The 24,926-nt window shown below is 63.3% G+C and overlaps 3 protein-coding genes across 5 annotated transcripts in view; 2 read left to right on the forward strand and 1 right to left on the reverse strand.

The window, feature by feature from the left end:
- The first annotated feature begins 4,046 nt into the window (after positions 1 to 4,046).
- On the forward strand, positions 4,047 to 6,361 carry TNFRSF13C (TNF receptor superfamily member 13C). Of its 3 annotated transcripts, none has more exons than XM_046010795.1 (3): positions 4,047 to 4,399; positions 4,680 to 5,000; positions 5,384 to 6,361. In XM_046010795.1, exons 1-3 carry the CDS (start codon positions 4,078 to 4,080, stop codon positions 5,563 to 5,565), a joined length of 825 nt encoding a protein of 274 aa, XP_045866751.1. In that variant the 5' UTR covers positions 4,047 to 4,077; the 3' UTR covers positions 5,566 to 6,361. The 3 variants fall into 3 exon arrangements, with proteins under 3 accessions (XP_045866751.1, XP_045866753.1, XP_045866754.1); XM_046010797.1 differs by having other exon boundaries at positions 4,761 to 5,000; XM_046010798.1 differs by having other exon boundaries at positions 4,048 to 4,399; positions 4,764 to 5,000.
- An 8,474-nt stretch (positions 6,362 to 14,835) lies between these two features.
- Positions 14,836 to 19,748, forward strand: SHISA8 (shisa family member 8). The gene is made up of 4 exons (XM_046010818.1): positions 14,836 to 15,368; positions 17,737 to 17,867; positions 18,491 to 18,637; positions 19,095 to 19,748. The coding sequence occupies exons 1-4, from the start codon at positions 14,836 to 14,838 to the stop codon at positions 19,487 to 19,489; spliced, it is 1,206 nt and encodes a 401-aa protein (XP_045866774.1). The 3' UTR covers positions 19,490 to 19,748.
- Positions 19,749 to 22,098: 2,350 nt separating this feature from the next.
- SREBF2 (sterol regulatory element binding transcription factor 2) overlaps positions 22,099 to 24,926 on the reverse strand; it is a 60,989-nt gene continuing 58,161 nt past the window's right edge. The window contains exons 18-19 of the mRNA XM_046011098.1: positions 24,086 to 24,197; positions 22,099 to 23,802 (exon numbers count right to left, since the gene is read on the reverse strand). Coding sequence (XP_045867054.1) covers positions 23,582 to 23,802; positions 24,086 to 24,197 — 333 coding nt within the window. The 3' untranslated portion in view covers positions 22,099 to 23,581. The remainder of the gene's footprint in view (positions 23,803 to 24,085; positions 24,198 to 24,926) is intronic.

Consider the following 24,926-nt stretch of genomic DNA (forward strand, 5'->3'; position numbering starts at 1 on the left):
CCCTCTGTTCGGAAATCTCACCAGGCCCGGCCTGACTCGCGGGCCCTCCCTGACACCCTTCCCTCCTGAATTTTTCTCCCCAGCACTGCTCAGCCCCTCACCTACTACACGGTTCCCCCGTTTGGATTTCGTCTCTGTGGCTCCCTGCCCTCTCCCCAGCACCTAGAACAGTGCCTGGTGCAGAGTAAGTCTCCGAAAGTGTTTGCTGAACGAATGGCGGCGTCTGCTGGCAGAGTCGGCCTGTGCACCAGTCAGACAGGGCCAGGAGCCTGCAGGGAGGCCCAGAACCCGCGGCCCTTGTCCCTGCAACGCCTGGGGAGGCTCCCACCTGCCACCCGCAGGCCTAGCCCCAGGAGGTGGGACTGTGTCCCCCATCCCAGGGCCAGGCTGAGAACGGCTGGGCTGCCCTGGACCACAACCCCCTGGGCTGCTGGACTGTGTGTGGGTATGTGTGCACGTTTACGTGTGTGCGCGCACATGTGCGTGCGCGTGTATGTGTGCATGGTGGGGGGGCGGGGAGATGAAGGCCTGAGGCTAGGCAGCCTGGGCCTGTGAAAACCTGGACAGGGTTTCTAGAACCACATGGAAAGGCCTCACCTGCCCTTGGAGAGTCTGGAGTGGAGGGCAGAGGGCTGGGGGCTCTCCACCTCGCGAGGGCTTTGTATGGAGCCTCTGTCTCTCCTGTGCCTCGTCCCAGGGTCCCCACATTCCTCCGGGGGGGGGGGGGACTTTGTAGCAGCGTCCTGGGTGTCAGCGCTAGGTACAGGAGATAGACAAAGGGAGTCCCCGTTCTGGGGCCCCTGACCACTCCCGGGACAAAATATGACAAAAGACGAAGGAGGGGTCCACGGGGCTGAGGGCTGAGGCGGGCAGGGAAGCCCACAGAACAGCTCACACTGTGTGGCCCCTTTTTGTGAATCACAAACCCTGCTTTTCTGCAGACACTTACCTGAGAATTTAAAGGCACAGAACAGGATGGGAGGAAAAAGTCCAAAGGGAGAACAGCCTCCCTCTGGGGACAGCAGGGAAATGCCCCGTCTTACTCACAGACCTCTGTGTTGTTTGAGGGTTTTTTTCGTGAGAATGTGTTCAGGTATTACTCACAGAATTGCAAATAAAAATAATTTTTACGTAAGGAGTGCGCCCTGGGTCTCCGAGCACTTTCACATCTAGATCTGGGGGGCCGGGCCCCTCTGTCCCCCGGGACTGCCCCTGCTTATCACCGAGCTTGTCCAAATGGCAGAGTTTCCTCCTTTCCCCCACCCCGTCCCCGAGGCATGAAGGGCACAGGCCACGCTTCACAGCCGGCTGGGCACAGGCCCTGTCCGGGCTCCCGGGACGGGCTGGGTCATCCTCTGTCCCTCAGAGTCCCTGCTTCACCACCTGGAAACCAGTTGTCACGACACCGCCTGTGTCAGACTTACTGGGAGAGTGTTTTGAGGGGAATTCGAGGGACAAAGATCATGGGAGACTCCCTTTTCCCTGACAGACCCCAGATGAATTATCTTGTAAAACAATTCACCAGGAAGCAAAAACGTGAGAACACTGAGAGACATTCGTTAGGTGGGTTTTTCAGCAACAAAGTCCCTTCTTGGGGCGCCTGGGTGGCTCAGTGGGTTAAGCCTCTGCCTTCAGCTCAGGTCATGATCTCAGGGTCCTGGGATCGAGCCCCGCATCGGTCTCCCTGCTCAGCGGGGAGCCTGATTCCCCACGTCTCTCTGCCTGCCTCTCTGCCTACTTGTGATCTCTCTCTCTCTGTGTCAAACAAATAAAACCCTTTTTAAAAAAAAATTCCCTTCTTGGGGCGCCTGGGTGGCTCAGTGGGTTAAAGCCTCTGCCTTCGGCTCAGGTCATGGTCCCAGGGTCCTGGGATCGAGCCCCGCATCGGGCTCTCTGCTTGGCAGGGAGCCTGCTTCCTCCTCTCTCTCTGCCTGCCTCTCTGCCTGGTTGTGATTTCTCTCTGTCAAAGAAATAAAAATTAAAAAAAAAAAAAAAAAAAAAAAATTCCCTTCTTTTCTGCTCAGTACCTTTGAGGCCATGATACCAGAGTATTTAAAATAAAAACTCAGGCGCCCGACTGGCTCAGTCAAAGAGTGTGAGACTCTTGATCTCTGGTCCTGAGTTCGAGCCCCACGCTGGGTGTAGCAATTACTTAAAAAAAAAAAAAAATGAAATCATGGGGCGCCTGGGTGGCTCAGCCGGTTAAGCATTTGCCTTCAGCTCAGGTCATGATGCCAGGGTCCTGGGATCGAACCCGCATGGGGCTCCTTGCTCAGCGGGGAGCCTGCTTCTCCCTCTCCCACTCCCCCAGCTCCTGTTCCCTCTGTCAAATAAATAAAATCTTCAGAAAAAAAGTGATGGAGAGAACATGAATAAAGAAATTAATAATCGTCACTTCAGAGATGTGAACCAAAATAAGGAATACACTGAGAATTTAACATTTATCATGCTGGTCTGTCGGGGAAATTTCTCTTAACCGGGAGGTGGAGATTCGAGGCCTCCCTCTGCCTCCCGTTCAGAAGTGGCGAGTGAGAAGGTGCGTGTGTCCCCACGCCGCTGACACGAATCACACACACCTTTCACTGTTGCCTGCTTTGTCCTGGGTACGTGGCCCATTCGGCCCCCAGGCGGCCCCCGGGAAACAGTCCCTCTCCCCGCTCTGACTAGCGCCCCTGAAGGCCACGTCCCCTGCTTTCTGTGGGAGCCCGTGCAGGCCCCAGTGAGACGGGGCCTGCCCAGCCGACACAGAAGTAGCTCCTGTGAGTGACCCCAGACTGGCCCCACAGGCCCACCTTCCCCTAGGGACGGGTTCCTCATTCCCAGTTCCCGCAAGACTCTCTGCTCCGCCCGATGGGATGAGGGTTCCGTGAGGCGCCCGGTCCCATGTACAGGCTCCGCTAGTGATGGGGGTGGGGGTTCCGCCGCTCCCCTCCAGGCTCCGGGCCCCCCCCCACGCCCTCACCACACACCCACACTCACACCCACCGCCCCAGGCCCACTTCTCCTTTGCAGCTGCCTGACGCCTACACCTTCCTGCCAGGGAGTTGTTGGCCCGTGGGCAAGGGCCGGAGAGGCAGTGGGCCAGGGCTCCTCGAGCCCAGAAACCTGGGGCCCAGCCTCACTCCCCTCACTCCACAGTATCACTTTTTTCCTCCTAAACAACTTCGAGATGGTTCCCCTGCCCTGGACCCTGGTGTCCCCAAGGCCGGGACAGCAGACGTCAGGAAGGCTTGCGTGTGTGTCTGAGACTCAATCTGAGAGACCGAGGGGGACAGACAAGTGGGGAAACCCAAACACTGGAGAGGAAGGACAGACAGAGGGGACCTCGGTGAGACGCAGGGGCAAGCAGGCCGGGACACACATAGCCTGGGGAGAAGGAGTTGGGATGGGCCAGCCGCCCTCTGGGCCCTCGTCTGTCAGTCTGTTCATCTGTTGATCTAAGTCTCCCTCCTGCCCAGGATCTGGAGACAGCTGCGTGCCCTTGGACCCTCGGCTACCCTCCCCTTCCCCAGCCGTGCCCTCTGCTCCGGCCAGAGGTTGCTCACTCTCACGCGGCTCCGACTAGGCACTGTCTGCTCAGAGCCCCGCAGAGTCCCCTGGTGCCCTCAGCCAGGGTCAAACTCCATAACCCTCCACTGAGGTCCCAGCCCAGCCCTCCGACCCAGCACTCTCTGGGCTCCTGCTCTGTCCTCCTCTGTCACGCTCCCCTAGACCTCGCTCCCTCTGGCAAACACCTTCCCAGCATTGCCTCCTTGACAGAGCCTTCCTGCCCCGCTCCGTGGCTGCTGCTGGGAGACACTGTCTTTCCCTGGGAGACTGGGCGCTCAGGAAGCATCTGATGAAAGGAACCAGCTCTGCCTGGGAAGGGCAGGAAGGAGCCCCAGGGGAGGGTGTAGCTGGCGGGGGCTGTCTGGGGCTGGAGCTGGCCCTTGGGGAGCAGGACAGAGGAGGCCACCCTGAGGTCTGTGTCCTGTCTACGGGGCCCCAACCTCTATTGGCCAAGAGCAGGCCCAGGTCTGCCCCCCAGCACTGTCCCAGAGCCCAGCACAGGGCCCGCCCAGCCAGCGTCTGAGGGTGATGGTTGAGCGGTTGAACGGAGGAACCGCAGGTAGAAAGAGAAGGTGTGGGGTGCAGGGCCTTGGGGTCCCACCCCAGCAGGCAGGAGGGTGGGGCGGGGCACAGCGGGTGGCGGCCCCTCCCGGTTTCCTCCTCCGGACGCCGAAGCCAGACTCAGTGCGCCGGCGGCGAGGCAACATGGGCAGCAAGAGGAGAGGGGCCAGGAGCAGGAGGGGCAGGGACGGCCCGGCCCCCACACAGTGTGTCCAGGCCCAGTGCTTTGACCCTCTGCTCCGAAACTGTGTGGCCTGCAATCTCTTCCGGACGCCAGAACCGAGACCGGGTAAGAGCCCACCCAGTCGGCCAGCTGGGCAGCAGGGCCGTCCTGGTGGGGGGAGAGAGGGTCCCCCTACCAGCCCCGCCGGCACCCAGGAGCAGCTAGCATGGTCTCTCCCCCTTGGCCCCCGGCCTCAGGGGGGGAAGGGGCGCGGTGGCCCGTTTGATGGGGGGGCTCTAAGCAGGGGGCCTGCCTGGGGGCCTGTGGTCCCCACGTGGCCCTCACCGCTCCCTGTCTTCCCCTCCCCCTGTCCACCCGCCCGGCCCTCTCTCGCCTCCCGGCCCAGCCTCGCCTCCCTCCGACCCTTCCCCTCCCCCGCCGTCTCTTCCCTCCGCCCCCTGCCCTCCCTCTCCGTCGCTTCCCCCAGCAGCGGGGGCCAGCAGCAGCCTGGCGTCCGGGACGGCGCTGCAGCCGCAGGAGTCGGTGGGCCCGGGGGTTGCGGCGGAGGCCGAGGCGGCGCTGCCGCTGCCCGCGCTGCTCTTCGGCGCCCCCGCGCTGCTGGGCCTGGCGCTGGCCCTGGTCCTGGTGGGGCTGCTGGGCTGCCGGTGGCGGCGGCGGCGGCTGCGCGCGGCGGCTCCCCCAGGGACCCCGGAGCCGCACCCCCGCGGTAAGTAACGCGGGGCCTGGGAGCTGGGAGGGAGGCTGCTCCCCACCCCAACCCCGGGCGCGAGGAGGCCTGCAGCGGGGGCCGGGCTCTGGGGCGGGTCGGTTCCCCGGGGAGGGACACGACTCAGGCTTCCCAGAGCCCTGGGGAGCCCGAGAGCCAAGGGTCCCCCGCTTCTCCCTTCGCCCGCACTTCCCATTTTGCCAGCCCGCTCTGCACTTCCTGTCCCGAGGCCCCATGCCCTGCCGCCCCTCGCACCCCTGCAGAGGAGCTTCGGGACTAATGGCTCCGTCCAGGGCTGTCCCTCCAGTGAGGCTTCCTGCACGGGGGTGGGGAAAGGCTGTGACGCAATCCTGACCTTGCATTCCCCACCTCCCGCCCACCAGAGACCCTGGACCATGTCACCATCCTCCCCCCGGGACCCCTTGATGCCACCGCTCCCGTCTGGCCTCCAACCAGAGAAGATGCAGCCAACAGCCCACCTGCCCACAGCGTCCCCGTGCCAGCCACAGAGCTGGGCTCCACTGAGCTGGTGACCACCAAGACAGCCGGCCCTGAGCAGCAGTAGCGACGGAGGGGGCAGGAGGTGGCCCCTGTCCTCCCGGTGGGCTGTCAGCCAGGGGCTTGGAGGTTGGATTCGGCTCTTCACCCCCTGTGCCCACCTGCCCCTTTTCTGGGAACCACGCTGCTCCCCCGCTAACCCCCGCAGAGCCACAGACTACAGACCCCAGGCGGCAGGCGTGGCGGCCCTACCTCACCATAGCGTTTGGCTTAAAAGCAGACCATCTTTGGCGGCCCTCCAAGGCTGTGGCTGAGTTCCCGTGGCTGGGGCACACGGCGTAGGAGGTTTTTCTCTGAGTGCAGGGAAGCCACCATCCACCAGAATGAATCTAGAAGGATCAGGTGGGAGGACGCTTAATTTATAGCTGGGGGACGTCTCTCTTTAATACGTGCTCTCCCAGCTGTCCTGCTTCTACCCGACGCAAACGGCAGCAAGGAGTAACCAGCCGACGGGTTTGCTTCAGGATTTAATACAGAATGATTTTGATTGTAACAAAGAGCCTGGATTGTGCTAATTCTCAGGTATCTGTACCCAAGGGCCAACCCTGAGCTTGGCCCAATCATCTAGGACCTGCAATGCCATTTTTCACCTCGGTAGCAGCTTCCAGAGCCCCAGGCTTGCCCTTGGGAGGAAGTCTCCAATGCCCCCCTGGGGCTGGACTGCAGGCTCACGCTGAAGGCACACGGCCAAGCCTCTCTCTCAGAGGCCACCTGGAGTCCCAGCTGTCTCCGAGGCGCGCTCAGCTGTACACAGGGAAAGGCCCAGGACCACCAAGGGGCTCCTTTATTCAGAAGCCAGAGCAGATCTGTGGCCTTGAACCAGCTGGACCTGATGTCCCTTGAGCTCCCTCTCTCCATGGCCTGCCCTCCTGAAGCACTAGGCCCCAAGTGCTATGGTCACTCGGCCGTTCTGTGCCAGCCCCCGGGGTCACCCCATCTCCAGTGGAATGGCTCCTCTGACAGCAGCGCCCCTTGCTTTGGGGCCTGGGACTGAGACCATCTCCTCGAGTTGCGGACCACGCCGTACTCGGTCAGGCACTGCCTCTCCTGCCGGCTCTCCTACAGCGTTAGAACCTCCTGACCCGGACTCTGTCCTGGACAGTCCTTGGAGCTTGTCACAGTTTAGCACCCTCCAAAGGAACATGGACTAGGAATTAGAAGATGGAGTTTTGGGTCCCATTTGTCCCACTGTAGGGCCTTGGCCGTGTTCTGTTCCATGCATCTGATGCCTTTCTGCTCACCTCTCCCAGAGCTGCCTGGCAGACACCTACCCTTCCTGGCCACCGGCTTCTCCTGACACGCAATTTTAACCCAATTTAACTCTTCCTAAGCCACTCCCTCCCTGAATTCATCCCAGGTGCCCCTCTCTGAAAGCTGCCAGGTGGCTGGGGCAAGCTCAGGTGGCTGGCAGTTGGCAGGAGGGTGGGAAGCCGGCCCAGCATGGGCCCAGACCTCCAGTCTACTTCATCTGGGTGCTGGGGAGTCTGTGCTGTTCCTGGCCCCCTCTGCCTCCCACTCACCTTTTCTACTGGAGCAGGGGGCTGGGTCCTGGAGGTAAAACAGGTGGGTAAAACCCCTCTGGGGTCCAGACATGCAAACGTCTGGTACCACTGTGTCCCAGCCAAACCCCAGCTTCCCCTCTGGTCTCGGTTTCCATTTCTGAAAAATCGGGGCGGGGTGGGGGTGCGGGTAAGGTGTTGGATGCAAAGAGTTTCTCCAGGCCTGTCGCTGTGCTGTCTGAGGAGAAGGACTTGAAAGAACCTGAAAAGATCCTTGTCCACACCCCCCATTTTACAGATAAGGAAACTGAGACCCAGAGAGGGAGGAGACTTGGCATCATTGCCATCTAGCAAATAACAGAAGGGAGGTTCCTTGGAGAAGAATCAGGAGCAGAGGCGGGGGGGAGACATGGGCAATGAGGGGGTCAGTCTCCCCCAGCCCCCTGGAAAGGGCCCCGCCACTCAGGAGGTTCCAGTCTCTGGCTCTGGGTCTCAGGAAGTGTTTTCTAAGAAGCCTTCAATGAAGTGACAGCTTTTGATCTTAAGGACAGCACCTGGAGGAGGGGCGTGGGTATTTGTTCGCTTTTTTCTTTTTTTTTAAGGTTTTATTTATTCATTGGAGAGAGACAAAGAGGATGAGTGTGGGGCAAGGGCAGAGGGAGAGGGAGAAGCGGACTCCCCACCGAGCAGGGAGCGCCCCATGGAGCTCGGACACCAACCCAGGACCCTGAGATCATGACCTGAGCCTAAGTCAGACGCCTAACCGACTGAGCCCCCCAGGCATCCCTTGTTCGCTTTTTTAAAAAAGTTTCTTTTTTTTTTTATTAGAAAAAAATCGAGACAAATACTTTGTAAACGCTTTGGAAACTTCAGGGCAGTGACCCAGGGTGGAGTCCATGGAGAAATGACCCATAAGCCTGAGTGACTGTGATCATTTTACGTATAAATTCGTACCTTGGCTGTCATATTTGGTGAGTTTTGTCTGGTCTTTCAACACTTCACCAACAAGGTTTTCAACATTTCAACTCAACCCACTTGAGTACTTGGTTGTTTTGGGCTTTTACTACGGTAGCTGAGGTAACGCTGCCTGCTTGACCTAAACCTTTGCCTGAGTTTTTTTTTATGGCCCCTGTGGGTTGAATTGATTTCCTAAAAATCTGGACCAGTTCATGTCCGCGAACAGGGACTAGATATCCCATTTTGCAGATAGGAAAAGAGAGGATCTGGCCCAAGCCACAGTCTGCCCACCGTGGGGGAGCTGGGCCAGAGAGGCTCCCGCCCCTGCCCAGAAGGTCACTAGCCCAGGTGCCCTCCTTGGGGGCGACGGACTCCAGGAATCCATTCCGGGCTTGACTACTTGCTTTCGTCCTCCTCAAAGATGTTTCTCCCCAACTGGTCTCTTTTTGCTTTAAAAGGGACCCAAGATGGACTTTGGAAGAACTGCTGGTTGGGGTGGGGACACAGGGAAGCAGCTCCCCCTCCCCCAAGCCTGGGTTTCTGGCCAGTTTTTCCTGAAGGAGGCTCTGGTTTCCCTGAAGTCCCCAGGGCCCGGGCAGGTGGAGCCAGCGCTGGCTCAAGTCTCAGTTCCTCCTGGGGCTTCCTGCAGGCACCTTTCACTTCCTGCCCAGCAGCCCTGGGCTCCGGGGTCAGGGTGGGGGTGGGGAGGCCCAGCTGGGGAGGCCTGGGAGGAGAGACCTGAGTCCTTGCCTCCCGTGGTCTCCGCAAGGACAGCCCCACACAGCCCTTCCCTCTGAGCCTGCCTCCTCCTCTCCAAAATGGAGCCCAAGGGCCAAGCCGCCTTCGGAGATGAAAGAGGTCATGCGGCAAGTAGAAGGGTCTAGAGGGCCTCTGCCTCCGTTCCCTGGGATGGAGACACTTCCTGCCCGGCATCGCCAGCCCTCGGAAATTCCTCTGGAAAGTGAGTTTCCCAGAGCTGGTCTGAGGCTCTGGTTTCGGCAGTTCCCACTCCTGCCACTCGCCCATTTGGTTACTGCTCCACTGGTCACACCAGATCCAAACACACCTGCTCTGGGCCAGCGCCATTCGGGGCAATGCTTGGAGGTCAGCCTCGGGCCCATTAGGTCCTGGTCCAATGGGAGAGAAGGAGCGGGACATAACAACAGGACAGGGCGATCCCTGCCCGGGGCAGAGGGGTTGACTCACCGGCATCTAGGGAGTGCTTTGGACAGTAGGAAGTCCGCCCTGAGCCTTGCCCACTTCTCCTGCTGGAATGGAGCGGAGAACAGGCATTCCTGGTCCAGGGGACCGTGTGCAAAGGTGCAGAGGAGAGGACGGTCGAAAAGGGTCAAGAAGCAGGGCCCAGGGGCACGGGAGCTGGAGAGGGGGGTACCCTGACCTCAGAGTGCCCGGCGGCGCTGTCACAACCTTTCCTGCGCTCCTGCCTGTCCCTCGGCTCTTGGGGGTCATCCATCCCTCCTCAGGGAACCGGGGTGCTTCTCCAACCCCACCGTTTAGTGTCTCACCAGACCCCTCTGGCACTCCTCTGGGCACAGGGTGGGAACTCACTCCCATTTGCTCTTTTTTGGGCGGCTGAGGTCCCATTCTTGCCCACCCAGAGCAGGAATCTGCCCTCCCTCCAGTCTCTACCTGCTCCCCAGCGACCCGGGGGTGGCGGTGGGTCTGGGGTAGGAACGACGGCCTGGGGTCCCGCGGAAGGAGGGTCGGGGAGGAGCGGGGAGGACACAGGTGTCCCTGTTCCAGGCCCACCCTCTTTCCCGGGACTCTGTAGGGCGGAGAAGCTGCCCAGGCAACGCTATGGGGGTCCCGGGGCCCAGAGGGCCTCTGAACATCTCCTGCACCTCCCCTGAGCTGCAGAGAATCTGAGATCCAGGCGACGACTCCGGGGCAGGCGAAAGTCTAGCTCCGCAGCTTCCGCGGTCAGCCCAGCAGGAGGCACCTAGACCTGACGCCGCCGAGCTGCGAGAGCGCGGCCGCGGGACGGAGCGGGCGGGGACGGGGCTGGAGGCGCGGCTGCGGGCGGGGTCGGGAGGGAGGCGGGGCTGAAGGAGGCGGAGCCCCCGGGGAGTCGGAAAGGGGCGGGGCCGGGGCAAGTAGAAGGAGGGGGTTGAAGGCCAAGGGGCGAGGAGAAAGGGCGGCCCCCGACGTGCGGCGGGACCCAGACCACCAGAGCCTTCTCCAAACCCTCGCGCAGGGTTCCGGTCCTCACGGGCATCCCGGGCCAGATGCAGGGCATGGCCCCGGCGTTGGAGCGAGGCGTCTATGCCGAGGGGCGCCCAAACCGCGGTGGGCTGGGAGCTGGCCTCAGAATTGTGTCCAGGAACCCGCAGGCCGGCGGGACGGGGACGGGGGCGGGGGCGGGGGTGCTGTACGGGGTTGGGGGACGCGCTGTGTGGCCTCCGCTGAGATCTGTCCTCTCTGAATCTATTCCCGTCGTAGGGACTTAGTGGCCAGCCAGATCTGCATATTCACTGGGGCCTTTGGAAGGTTGGGGGGGCTGTTAATCAGGGAATTCCAGCTGTGATGCCTGCAGCGCGACTCCCTGAGGCAGGGGAGGGGAGCTCCGGGGAGAGGGTGCTCCAGGATTTGGGACTGGAGGCTAAGTCCCCGCTCCCAGCGCCACTTCCCCCCCATGTTGCTCCCTCGGGACCTCAGCCTGGGTGCCCCCTCCCTCCCACAGGCAGCTGGAGCCTGAGTCACAAGCTGCCTCTCAGGGAGACAAAGGAGCCGCGGGCCCTCCCCTCCCAACCTGCTCCCGGCACCGTGCCAGCAGGGACTCCATCTTTCTCTAGAACATCTGCTTTTTGGGCAGCCCTCTATCACGGAAGAAATGGAAGCGGAATGGGACCGTGGAGGCTTGCGGATGGCACCCACCATGGCAATCAGCGTCTCAGCGCTGTGGGCTGTGGTGGTGGGAGCTCCCACTGGACGGCATGTACCTGCGTCTTTCTCCATGGGGTTTGGGGGGGACTGGCTTCTCCCTGGCCCGGCCAGAGAGGTGCTAGCTGAAAGAAAGCAGGCCTAGAAAGGTTGGCTGGTCCTATTAGAGCGGGAATCCCAACCCGCCTTAGTCTGTCTCCAAAATGCAGGATAAGTGGGAGCCGTCCTTGTGAGGGGCTGGAAAGGCATTCTGGGGACAGGGAACGGCCTGGGGCTGGGAACAGGGGGCTCCTGTAGGAGTCGGGGCGCATCAGGCATCGTCAGGCATGGAGTGTGTTATCAGGCTGTAGGAACACTTGCCTGGCCTCTGGGCCGGAACTTCCCGCTGCTCTCTTTTTTGTATTAAACTGGTCAGAAATAGGCCTGAGACTCACAGTTCAGGTTCCAAGTCAGACCCTGGTCCTTCCTGGCTGTGCTCCAGTTACTGCAAGCCATTTCCGCTCTCTGGGTCTTGGGTTTGTCTCTAGGAAATCCCAGATTCCCTGGCCCAGGGCTGGGCAGACTGGTCACTGACCTTCAGTCCAAAATGGGGACACTGAGGCCCCTCCCGGGGGCCTTCCCTAATGTCCATGACCTGTCAGGACCCTGAGACTTGCACAGCCAGAGCCAGGCACCAGGCAAGGACTCAACCAGGAAGAACACGTGTGCCCCAGGTTACGCACACCAACACACATACACACGTGCACGCACATGTCCATGGTGGAAGGAAGGGCCTCATAACCAGGCTGCCCCAGACACGCACTCTCGCTCACATTCGGAAGCACACGCAGACACCCTCACGCTCAAGCTGCCAGCGCTCAGAGCTGGGGGCGGGGCGGGTGCCCTTCAGGCACAGAGACACAGCTCCTCTGCCCGCCCCGTGGGGCCCGCTGCAGATGCCAGGGGTTATTTTAAGCCTGGATCAATGGGCGATTTTTGGTGACACAGGCTTGGGGGGGCAGGCAGAGGAGCCGAGAGACGGGTGCTCTGGTACCTTATTGAGGAGAAAGACCCCAGGGTCCAGGGAGGGTAGCCTGGGCCAAGGGGTCACTCCTTAGCTGGGCTGCTCCATTTCCAGATGGTCAGCGAATGGTCAGGCACCCGAGAGGCAGCGCCGGCCGAATGAATGGCCAGGTCCAGGTTCAGTCAGTCAGCCCTGATCTGTCTCTGCATTTGTTCCCCCCCCCCCCCCCACCGCCTGCCCCTAGGCTCTTTGTTAATATCGAGAGGGCATATAAGTGTCTGGCATTGGCCTGGTAGATGTGGGCATCTGTGGTTACTGGCTGACCACGGAGCCAGCCCGAGACCAGGAGGAAGCCTTGGATGTGGGGAGGAGCTGGAGGCTGGACATCCGCTGGCGGGCGAGGGGCTGTAATTCAGGATCCAGCGCCTTCAATGGACAAAGGAGCATATATATCACCTGTATATGATATATATGACCTATGTACGATATATATGATCTATAACCATATATGATATGCACACATAGAGATCTAAGTGGACCTGATGGCAGCAACAGGGGCTGGAATCTCAGGGGGGCGCCCAGTGGTGCCAGGACAGTGGGGTAAGAGACGGGCTCAGGGAAGGGACATAACCCAGGGCTGGGATGAGGCCACAGTCCCAGGGGGACAGAGACGAGCCTCTTAAACCTAATGTCCAGCCATAGGGTGAGAAAAGGGGAAGCAGCAGTCCCCCTCAGAGCCCTGGTTAACTCGAGGGCATGGTGGGGACACTGATAGAAACAGGGAAGTCTGCGCCATGGAGTCCCTTTCTAGGACAGCACCCCCGACCCGAGCCCCCAGGGACCAAGAATGGCTGCACCAGGAATATAGCAACTAAGTTCTAAACAGAATAACAAATGGAAAGTTTGACAGCGCAGAGTAAACTAAAAAGGAGTCACTAAAAAACAGTATGTAAAGTGGGGCTTATTTTAGCCTCAGTTGTCCCTGGTGATGGGATTAAGGCGATTTCACTTCATTGCTCATCTATTTTCTTTGTCTCTAAAATTGTGATAGTTTCTAATGGGGTAGGGTCTTCCAGATGGCTCGGAGGAGTGTTGTATGGGGAGGAGGGAGCAGGCTATCTCTGGACAGGGCAGGAGGAATGACCCCGAGGAGGGAGGGCCTCTCGGCATTAATACCTGAAATTAGCCTGTCAGCCCTTCATCTCCACAACACGCGGACCTGATCCTCCTTTAAATGTAAATCCTTCTCCTTCCCCCTCTACTTCCTCCATTTTCATAAGCTGATCCCAGTCTCTGAGAAGACACCATGCAAAGAGGAGCCCGGAGAACCCTAGGAGCCCAAATCTTACAAAAACTAGCCGCTAAAGTCACATCATTCGTTCATGCATGCATGCATTCATTCATTCAGCAGATACGACGCGGTGTGGGAACACTGGGGCGCAGTGGACGCCCAGCCCTTGTTCTCCTGGTGCTCCCATCTGGACAGTGGGAGGCACCGTACTGGCCCCTGCCTCCTGGAAGGGGTGGATTATGAATCTGCCCACCACCCACCTCCCCGAAGGGTTTTTGATGTTAAGATGAGAAACTGAGGCAGAGAGAGAAGCAAGGTGCCCCGGATCGGTCACATTTTCCAGTTAAACTCGGCTTCGAAAACACCATGGAACGGCTCCGTGCTAAGCCCAAGCTCCGAACCGCCTTCCTCCCCCTTCTCCCGGGGCTGGCGGGGGGCATCTGAGCGGCTTTCGTGGGGCCGAGCGGAGGGTCCGCCGATGGCCCCGCCCCCTGGCCCGGCCGCGCCCCCCGCAGCGGAGTCAGGGTCCAGCCCAATCTCCAACCCCCCACACCTGGGGTAGCGAAGAGATCCCGGGAGGACGCGGACCAGGCCATGCCCATCGCCGTAGAGGTGGGGACACCCCAGGGCCCCAATCCGGCGTCCAAGAGGTTTGGGGACCAGGGCGCACGGCCCAGGGGTAACGCTGCGCTCCAGGCGGCGCAGAGACGACCCATACTTGGCCCTGTGGCGCGGCTCTGCTCGGGGTTTCCTTCCCATTCGAGAGGCGGGAAAATCGAGGCGCAGAGCGGGGAAAGGGCCTGCCACCTGTCACACTCTGTCCCGGTCAGAACGACGGAGAGGATGGGAAGGAGGAAGAAGGGGTGGGAGCGGCCACGACCCTCCCGGCACCTCTCGGTCCCCTAAGTCCCCGCACCTGTACAACCGAGGCGCACTCACGCGGGCCTGCGTCCGGAGTCCCAGTCCCGAGAGCATCGGCTGAAGGCCCTGGAGCCCCCAGTTCCGAGGAGTGTTTCGGGGAGGCCCTCCGGGAGGGTCCCCGCGGGGGCGCCCCGGCGGTGCGGGCCCCGCCGCGCCCCCTCCCTCCCCTCGCGGCGGCCGCGCTCCTCCCCCGGCTCTGCCTCGCGCCCGCCCGCCCTCCTCCCCTCGCTCCCTCCCTCCCCCGCCCGCCCGAGCCCGCGCGGAGCCCGAGCCGCAGCCAGAGCGCGGGCAGCGCGGAGCGGGCGGCGGGAAGGCAGCGGAGTCGGGCGGCCCGCCGCCCCCGCTAGGCCCGGGCCGCGCACGCCCGCCAGGCCGGGGAGAGGCCGGGGACCGCGCGCGGGCGAGGACTGGCCGCCCGGCCCCGGGGGGCGGCCCGGAGCGAGGACCGCGGGCTCGGCTCCAAAGTGAGGCGGCGGGGGACGCGCCCACCGGAGGGGCGGCCCCGCGAGCTCTGGGCCGTGGCCGCCCGGCTCCGGGGTCCGAGGAGGAAGGTGACCGCCGGGGAGGCGTCCGCCGCAGCCGGCGCCCGGGCGGCGGGGCCCGCGCGGTCCCGGAGGGCGCGGAGGAGCCGGCCCGGAGGCCGGGCGGCGGGGAGCCGCGGCGCGCCGCCATGCGCGGGCCGCTGTAGCCGAAGGCGCGGGCCCGATGGAGCGGGCCGGGGCGCGGGGGCTGCGGGGCGGCGGCGGCGGCGGCCCGCCGGGGCTCCGGCTCGCGCTCGGGCTGGCGCTGCTGCTGGCGCGGCCGCCGTCGGGCCGCGCGGGGGCCCCCGAGGCGCAGGAGCCCGCGGAGGAGCCCGGCACGGCGGCCCCGGCCGGGGGCGACCGCTGCCGCGGCTACTACGACGTGATGGGCCAGTGGGACCCGCCCTTCAACTGCAGCTCCGGCGCCTACAGCTTCTGCTGCGGCACGTGCGGCTACCGCTTCTGCTGCCACGACGGGCCGCGGCGCCTCGACCAGAGCCGCTGCTCCAACTACGACACGCCCGCCTGGGTGCAGACCGGCCGGCCGCCCGCGCGTGCCCGCGACGCCGCCGCGCCCCGGGACCCGGGCCGCGAGCGCAGCCACACGGCCGTCTACGCGGTGTGCGGCGTCGCTGCGCTGCTCGTGCTGGCCGGCATCGGGGCGCGCCTGGGCCTGGAGAGGGCGCACAGCCCCCGCGCGCGGCGCACGGTGACCAGGTGAGCGCGCGCCGGCCCCGGGCCCGGGGTCCCCCGCCCGCCGCGCCTGGACGGTCCTTCCCGACCGGTGGGCGCCCCCTCGCCCTCCTTCATCCGTCCCGCCCGTCTGGAAACTCTCGTCCTCTCGGCAGCCCCCTCCTCCCGGGTTTTCCTTCCTGTGTCTGTCTCCAGGTCTGTGACTCCCCCCACCCCCACTTCGTGGAGGGAGACAGCTGATACCGTCTCCCCTTGACCTTCCGGAGGGAGCTGGGTGCTGAGCCCTCCTCCCCCGCGGCTCCCGCCGCCTCCGGAGTGGGCGGGAGGGCTGGCCGCCCTGGACAGAGGGTGCCACGACCGCGCACCCCAGAGAGGGGGCCTGGAGCCTGAGCCCCACCAGTGCGGGGTAGCGTAGGTTGATGTAGCGATGGGCGTCTCGGTCGCCCATCGGAGGGAAGGGAAGGGGCATTTTCTGTAGCTCTCTCGGGTCTCTCCCCTCCTGCGTCTCTCCCCCCTCCCCCCGCCCTTCCACCCCACCCCCATAGCTGTGACTCAGGCCTGACCTTCTTTCCCTGGGGAGAAGGCCTCCCGCCACCCGCCACCCCGCTCCACTCCATACACAACCCATCCCATCCCCGACAGGGGTCAGCGTCTCTCCGGGTGTAGGAAGGCGCTGGAAATGTGGGGGACACAGATTCATTGTTGCTGAGGCCAGGCCAGGTGCTAGCTGAGTCTGAGCTTTGTGGGAAGTGGGGTCTACAAGTGGGGTCTCGGCTCTAATGGGGACTCTGTGTCCTTGCCCTGGAACTCGACCCCCACCCTGACGCGCTCACGTGCCCCACCATGTGTTGGGGCCTGTGCCCTCCTCACCCAGATCTGGGCTCCCTTGGGTATGCGACAGGCTGGTATCAGAGGTGACAATAGAGAGACGCCCCCATGCCTGGGGAGGCCAGGTGTGGATGCTTCCCACTTCCCAGACTTCAGGGGCAGGGGATGAGGGCTTCCTAGGCGTTCCCCAGCACCCCTGTCTGCCGGACAGCTGCAGGGCAGAGCTGGAGCCCTGGCTCCGTGGCGATGCTGAGGCGCTCATCCTGGGTCCTGATGCGGTTGGGGGCCGGTCCTGAGCTCGGAGCCCCTCATGCTGGGCAAGGAGAAGACAGCGCCTTGACTGAGAGTGGGGCAGCGGAGCCGAGGGCCGCGAGGGTGCAGAGGGAGGGGGTGCTGGGCCACCTAGCGGGCACGTTGCCCCTCGAGCCCCCTTCTCCACAGGGCACGGGAAGCGGGTCTGGTGATGCTTCGGAAAGATATGGCCACCCGGGATGTGCTGTGTGGCTTAGGCCAGTCCCTTCCTCTCTCTGGGCTCCAGCTCCCATGTGCCCTGTTTTTGCTTCTCCTGGGAGGTCTGGAGCCCAGCTTAAGCTTCTGTGTGGCTGTGTGCGGGACCCCTGCCCCCTCTACCCCCCTGGCATGGCAATCACTCAGGTGTTCCGGGAGAGCCAGTGCAGAGCGGAGGAGTGGGCGGGGCGTGACCATCAGCTCCTGCCCCTTTGCAGCCAAACAGCCCCTACCCCAGAGGGCCCCCCTCTAGTGCTTCTCGGTGCTTCAGCCATTTGAGCCCCCAGCCCCAGAAGGAGGGAGGGCCAGACTGCGCCAGAAGAAAACCATGGATTCTGGGCGCCAAAGGCAGCTAGGTGGGAGGTTGGGTCTGGCTGTCTGCAGGGAAGGCAAAGTCAGATGCCATCACACCTGGGCGGGACTGGGTGTCCTGGTACCAGGGAGGTGGCCGCCCAAGGTCACAGAGTCTTGGGTGCGGGGCTGCCACTGTGGGATCTCCTGGCTCCTCCCACCCTTTATCTATTTGTCCTCCCTTCTGTGCCTGTGTGGCAGCTTTGTCCCAGGACCCAGCAGAAGCCCCTGCTGCAGGAAGGGAGTTAGGTTGGCAGGTAAAGAAGGCTTCCTGGAAGAGGAGGGATTCTGGTGGGGTTTGAAGAATGAGTAGGAATTTTGCAGAAGGAGATGGAGGAGAATTGCCGGCCCAGGGCGCCGGCGCTGGTGTGAGCCAAGTCCACAGCCTGGTACACCTGGTACACCAGCAGAGATTTCATGGGGAGAGGAGGCCAACCCTGGGGGTCTTGATGAACGGACCCTCGGAGCGGGGAGTCTTTGAGAAGCAGGGTGACCCCGTTAGAGTTTCCTGACCTGCCCTGGAAGTGGCCAGGTTGGGGGAACCAGATGTGGAAACTAGATGGGTGAGATCAAGCGCAGGACAGAAGGGAAGCCCACAGAGGCCGAAAGAGTGACAGAGTGTGGCGGCTGGCCTTGGAGAGGCCCTGCCTGGCGAGTGGGGAAGCAGGAGGTTGGGAGGGCTGCTTCTCATCCCTCTTCCCCACAGGACACTCACAGAACTTCTGAAGCAGCCGGACCCCCAGGAGCCACCGCCTCCAGCCCTGGGTCCCCCTCTGGGCAGCTGTGTCCAGGTGCAGATGGGTGACGGCCTCCCCCGGAGCTCCCCCAACCACGCAGGTGTGTCAGCTGGGGGACGGGCACAGGGCCTGGGAGCGGCAGAAGGCAGGGGCTGAGAGGGAAGAGGTCCTTAGCTGACTGTCTGGCGACTGGAATGAGCTGTGGCCTCTGCAGGTGTGTGAGTGGGGGCTGGGCACGCCGGTCAGCTCCCCTTGGTGAAGGGAGACCCGCTTGGTGTCCTGCAACTTCCAGACTCAGGGATCCCCGGCTCAGGCCTTGGCTCCATACCCAAGGGGACTGCCTGGCACCAACCTGTGGACTCCTGTGGGCCTTTTTCTCCAGGCTGGAGCCTCCCTCTTGGTCTCTTGGTGAGACCCCCCCCCCCCCCCCCCCCCGCAATGGGTTCTGATTCTCAGACCTTAACTCCATCTCATGAGGAGCAGGTGCTGGGACTCAGTGCCTGGCCCAGGCTGAACATGCTGGAGAGTCATCCACTGGGCCGCAGCCGCTCAGGGCTGGCTGGGTCATCCACGTTATTCGGAGCCAGGCCCCTGCCCCAGGCACTGGAGAGTCAGGTTCCTCTCTCCGTCTCCTCCAAGCACCAGCTCTCCTTGAACTGCAGCTGGGGCGAGGACAAAGACTCACCCAGCAGGCCGGGTCTCACCTTCCCTCTCCCGTTCCAGATAAGAAGCGCCCCAACAACGTGCCCCTGGGGTCAGCAACACCGGGACCCCCGCGTGGCCCCAGGCTGCAGGGCAGTGGCAGCATGACCCTGCAGCCCGACTTCGCCAAGTACGCCACCCTCAAGGCAGCCGGGCTCAAGGCCGCAGGTGAGTGGCCGGGGAGCCCCGTGCGGGGAGCGCCGGGCGCTGCACCCCCGGTATCTAAGCTCCCAGATGACAGCAAGGCTCAGGGTCCGGGTTGCAGTTCGCGGTTCCCAGCCTTGCGGGTCGGCGCTCCAGCCAGCGTCCTTATCGCGCCTACGCAGCCAGTCGGCTCCCGCGCCTCGGCCTCCCGTCCCCTCACCAGGCCACCCGGCTAGTCCCCCACGGCGGCAGCCGAGCCCGGGGCGTGGAGACCCGCGAGTGCCGCGGCGGGTCCCCGGCCTGTCCCGCCCCCAAGCCGCCGGGCCCCGCCCCCGAGGCCTGGCCCCGCCCCGTTCCGCCCCAAAACGCTGAGGCCCCGCCCCTGCGGCCTGGCCTTTCCCTGACCCCATCCCCGGAGTCGCTCGGGGCCCGCCTCCCGGGGCTGACCTCGCTCCCTGGCTCGCCCCCGCTGTCCCCGCAGAAGCCACCCCACAGGACTTCTACCAGCGTTTTCCCGCGACCGACCCTGCCCCGCTGACCCTCCCGGCGCGGGTCCCGCGGCCGCGCGAGGACTTGCCCGCGCTGCTCGACGCCTGCCCCTGGGCCCCGCCGGGCTACGCGCCCCCCGCCGGCCTCGCACGGTCGGGCCACTACAAGGCCTGGGTCGCCGGCCGTCAGGCCCGGCCCGCCCCCCGCGGCCACTTGGCGGCTCAGGCCTCCCCCGCACCCCGTCGGCCCGGCCATGCGCCCTGGCGCCAGTTCAGCGTGGAGAAGCTCCCCGAGGCCTTCAGCCCGCAGCCCCCTGGCCTTTACGGCAGCGCGGGCCGCGGACCCCGGCACCTGAGCACCAACAGCAAAGCCGAGGTCACCGTGTGAAGACGGGGCCGCTGGTTTCTCCTGAGCCATCGCATCTCCGGGGTCCCTCGTCTGACTTGGGGGGCGCCTTGGGCCGGTTCCGGGGGAGGAGGGGCGCGGGCCGTGGAAGGCCAGCCCTTCCTTATGCCTGCCCAAACTGGCTGGGGCCTTGGAGCCTGCAGGGCTAAGAAGGGGCCCAATGCCTAAAGCCAGTGGCTCTGTTCTCTGGGTCCTAGGGCCCGGGTTCCTCGTGTAAATAAAGCCTTTTCTGTGGCTCCCATCCCTGAGAATAAAGGAGCCCCAGCTTGGCGGTGAGAGGCGCCGATGGTGGGAGCATTGGTCATTGACTGGACAGACGGCGGTCGGAGCAGAGCGTGTGCAAGAGCAAAGGACGGCTTCTGAGAGCTGCGGGCGAGTGTTCCGGAGCCAGGGAGAGGCGGCTGGAGAGGGTAGTCAGGGTTGGGTGCCAAGCTTAATGTCCGCACCAGTGGGAGCCGTGGGAGTTGCGCCCCAGCCATCACAGGGCTCCAGAGCGCAGGGGAGAGGCCTGTCGGGGCCTGAGGCCCCATGGAGGGTCCATGCCCCTTCCTGGAGGTGTCCCCCCTCCAGCCACTCACTCACTCTCCGTCTTCAGTTGGTCTGAGTTGGTCGAGCCCGGCTGATCCTCATTGACATAATCTGGCCCTGAGCCGGCACCTGGCTTGCAGGCCACTTGGCCAGTTTGGTCCAGGGCCACCCCCCCTAATGGGTGTGGGCAGTGGGCCAAGCGGACAGCTGGTGCTCAGGATGGGGGAGCCTCCTCCCAGTAGCTGCTCTGGGGGGAAAGCGAATGGGGGTGCTGGACACAGAGCCTTGGCAGTGTCCCCAAGGGGGGGTGCTCACACACGCTCGGCTAGGCCAGCTCTCCCCCTTCCTGCCAGGCAGGCCTGGGTACCTCGCTGTGTGTCTCAGGGCATGGCCAGCAGCCTGGGTGTATGAGTTTCTTTGTGCCAGGGACTGTTGGGGAGGTTTGAGGTCTGGGTTATGCCCCTCACTGTGGGACATTATCAAAGCCAACCAATTGGGCCTCAGTTTCCCTCCCGTGTAGCCTAGGCATGGTACACCGTTAGGAACAACGGTCACCATCTGTTGCTGCGTCTCTTATTTAATCCTTACAGAAGCTCTGTGGGTGTGTGCCTTGAAAGATGAGGAAACTGAGGTTTTGAGACCTGAATAGCTTGTCAAGGTCACCCAGCTGAGCAGTTTAAGGACTCTGCTGTCTTCTGCTACTGTGCGTCAGATGAAGGGCAGGCAAGGCAGTCTGGGGAAGCGGGAAGGTACAAATGCGTGTGCAGGCAGGGCTGGGGTGGGGCGGTGCTGCTCGGGAGGAACAGGCAGTCTGTCCCGCCCCCCCGCCGGCAGGACTGCCCCGGCGGGCCCCCAGCCCCCAGCCCCCAGCCCCTCACCTGGAGGAGGGCCCACGGCCCTCTCTTGGCTTCTGAGGAATCCCAGGCCCAGAAGCCGCAGAAGGCCCAACAAAGCCGAGAGTCCGTGGTCCTGCCTGCAGTGAGGACTCCTGTGGCTTGTAGGGGAGCCGGTCCTCACACCCTCAACTGGGGGTGGGGTGCCCCCGGCCTATCCTGCAGCTGTGCAGAGAGCCGGGGGAGGAGGGTGGGTGCTGAGTCACGGAGCCTGCAGAGACTCACAAAAGGCACAGGTTCCCCGGCGCATCGGCCACCCACAGCCACCCACCCTGGTGACACAGGCCGACTAGGCTTTGTTGGGAGGTGGGGGCATTTGTAGTCCCAAGGCCCCGAGATCTCCATCCCGGGGGGGCCAGGCTGGGGCTACAGGCAGGGCCACCACCGAAAGCGCTACAGCTGGGCCTCTTCTGGCTGCTCTGGCCCTTGGCATGGCGTGGCCTGCTGTGCCCTTCAAAGAGGGGTGTGGCTCATTTCTCAGCCGGGCCAGGTCACAGACCTGGGCTCCTCCCCAGGTCACTTCGGACTCCTCCCCTTCCCACCCACCGCTCCCCGTGGTCTTGCCCCTCCGCAGGCGCACAGGGCACTTAACTGTAAACTGGTACTTATCCCATCACTGAAAGTGGCCAACAGGTCTATGGGGACTTTGTCAAAGGAGGGGACTGTCATCCCCGTCGTCGTGCACACATGGGAGTGGAGCGGAGGTGAGGTTCTGCCCCAGGCGACCCAGCTGGGAAGTACCGGAGGGAGCTGGACTTGGATGGGAAGTCCCTCCGGCGGGCCGGGAAGGGGAAACCGAACGGCAGCACCCCCGAAGGGGGGAGATGGATCCTTGAGGGGTGAACACATACGGGCTTAGCACCCCAATTCCAACACCACGGCTGCTGTGAGCAGCCAGCTGTGTCCCGGCCACAGGGACCTCCGCCTCCAGCAGGAACCTCCAGCCGCCCTTGTACCCCAGGCTCTGTCCCGGCCCCGGGAGCATGTGCCAGGGAGCGGGCATCAGAAGGAAGGGGCTGGTGTGTGTGGGGGGCGAGGAAGTTCCTTCCGACTGGAACCTTCCAGGGGCCTCTCAGCAGAGAGGGAGAGACTGTCCTCAGAAGCCAAGCCACGCCGTGGCCTGGCTTGTCATCACAGCGGTCACACCACAGACCCTCACACACCTCCTGCTGGGTGGTACCAATCTGTGTTTATTGAATAACCTACATCCAGGACACAGTGAATGACTTCATATCAAGGAAACCACAGGTGTATCCCTTTTCCGTGAAAAAACACCCCCTCCCACCCCTAAACAATAATGAGAAAAGGCACAGTATATACACATGACACAGGGCTGGCCCACCTGGGGGTCGGGGGGGGGGCAGGGGCCACAAATCAGTGTGTGTGTGGGCAGCAGAGACAGAAAGGGGGTAGGGTCCAAGCTGAGCCATTCCAGCCTGCACTTGGCGTCAGGGGGAGCCCCTGCTGTGTACACCCCCAGCACAGGCGGGGAGCGAGGGAAGGCAGCCCCTCTCGGCCCCGCAGCAGACTCTAGGGTCTCAGGCAGTCCTTGGGTCCTGGTAGAAACGGCCTCAGGGGAGGCACCCAGCCAGGGGGATCCAGAAAAGGGAGCACTGTTCCTCCCAGGACCCCTGTCAAGGCAGAGGGCATTAGTCCTAGTGTCCTCCCCAGAAAGGGATGGGGAGGGGCTGGGGGCTGGTCCCTGCCACCGGGGCTTATTTTCAGGTCAAGAGTTAGGGATAAAGAGACTGTGGAGGGAGGAGTTAGGGCGGGCGGGAAGTGAGAGCCCACACTGAGGCCCCCGGTCCTCAGGCCCCATGGGTAGCTTCATCTCTTCCAGCCCCCTGGGCCTACCCTGAACTTGGGCTGGCATCCCAGGGGGTGGGGGAGCGGGAAGGAACAGGACAATTAAATAAGATACCATTTATTTTTAAAAAATTAAAAAATAATGCCAACATTATTTCATCCAACCCCAGGCCTGCCCCCTGCCTCCCGCTTGCCTCCCCAGGGCCGGGCTCCCCTCCTTCCCTGGCTGTCCTGTGTAATAAAGAGAAAACAATGAACTGGCTTTGTCAGGCACAGGGGAGGGGACACAGACTCAAGGAGAGAAATCAAGATGCCGCAGCAGCTCAGCCCCGAGTCACGGCAAACCCCAGCACACGGATATAAAAACATCTGTATAAAAAGGAGGAAGGGGGCGAGCTGGGCCCAGTGCCAAGGGTGAAGCGCTCTGGTGCCCAGAGACCTATGTCCCCCACGGGGAAAGCCTGATAAAAAACAAGAAGCAGGGAAGGGGGATGTTCGGGGAGAGCAGAGCTGTGGAGGGCTGGAGGCAAAGGCCAAGCAGACTGGGAGCCCCCCGCCCCCGCTGCTTTCAAGTCAGGGAGCTCCCCAGTTCCTGCTTTCCTCTCCCAGATCCATGGGCTCCTGGACCACGGGCCTCTCTCCGCAGCAGATTCTGGGGCTCGGCCCAGGGGCCTACCAGGTTGAGGTGGTCCAAATGCCTTGGCAGGCTCAGGAGACCAGGCTCACCCCACAGCTCCCAGAGGGAGCAGGGAGAGAGACAGCTAGACAGAGAGCAGGGAGAGAGACCCGAGAGACAGAGGGAGGAGGGCGAGGGGGGCAGAGGGCTGCAGTGGGCGGAGCCCAGGGGTCAGGAGGCGGCGATGGCTGTGCCGCCCCCCAACCTGACAATCATTTGCTGGCAGTCGTTGCACGAGCGCCGGTCACCCGCCTTCTCCAGGGTGCGGGCCGCCTCGGCCAGCAGCACCGCCCGCTGGCCCGGAGAGGACAGGAAGGACAGGGGAAGGTGGCGGCAGGCCAGCAGGATGGCGGTGGCCCGCTCTCGCTGGCCGGGCCAGGCGTCCACCTCTCCTGCGGGAACGAGACACGTGGAGGAACCCCTCACTGGGAGGCCTCCAGGACACAGGGGCTGTCCCAAGGGCTTGCTGGGGCTCATTTACTGAACCTCAGACCCCCCTGCCCCCCGCCCCGCCAATGAGGAGAGTTCTGTGCCCTCCCTGGTTCACAATGACCCGCAGTGCATGCGGCTAGCACCCCGAGCCTAGAGGTCGGGGGTGGGGCTGAGATGCACCCCACAGTGCGGCTCCAGGGCCCCCGCCCCGGCCCAGAGCTGGGGTGCCCGCGGCCGACTCACCGTGCTTGGTGCTCTGGGCCGTGCGCCGGCGCAGACTGTGCTCCAGCAGCTGGTGCGTGCGGGTGGGGCTGGCTCCCGCCATCAGGCGCACGGTGGCTTCGTGCAGGAACACCTGGGGAGGGGCAGGGGACACACCTGTTCCGACCCCAGCAGACCCATCTCCCGGCATCTCAGTGGCCACCCCACCACAGCCCTTCCCTGCTCTCCCCTTGGAAGCCACCTCTGTCCTGACCTCCAGGCCCAGCCGGCCACTGGGAGCAGCAGCAGGAGTGGGGAGCAGGGTGCAGGCTGGCTGGCGGGGGGCAGTGTGAGACTGAGCCCAGAAAGGGGCAAAGGACCGCTCCCCTCTCTTGGAGACAAAGAGCGCACGGACACGCTCCATGGGCTGGAAGCCGAGAGGCCTAGGTACAGCCTGGAGTCCTGGGGGGCTGCCTCCCGCCTGAAAACTGGCCACCCAAAAACTGGCCGAGGTGAGGGGGCGGGGCCCCATTTCCCTCAGTTTCTTCAAAAAGAGAGGCCACAAAGTGCCGCCCTTCTGTAAATTTGAGTCACTGGGGAATGGGAGGCAAGGCCGAGGTCTGTAATTCCTTAGGATCTCAAGGCTCCTTTATAATATCTCCATCGTGGGGAGGGTCTTGAGGGCCACCCAGGAAAGCCACTAAGGAGTGTCAGCAGTGTGGGGGACAGGATGGAAATGGTGCTTCACGAGGAGGCCTTTGATGCCAGCCAGGCCCCGAGCAGACCACGGGGGCCCGAACCTTGGGGGCACACGTCCTCTTTTCCCCGCTGGAGGGTGGGTCACCGGTGATTAAGTGTGCTTTTTTTGGTCCACTGGCCGTCC

This window comes from Meles meles, chromosome 7 (assembly GCF_922984935.1).
Source record: "Meles meles chromosome 7, mMelMel3.1 paternal haplotype, whole genome shotgun sequence".
Classification (NCBI taxonomy): Eukaryota; Metazoa; Chordata; class Mammalia; order Carnivora; family Mustelidae; genus Meles; species Meles meles.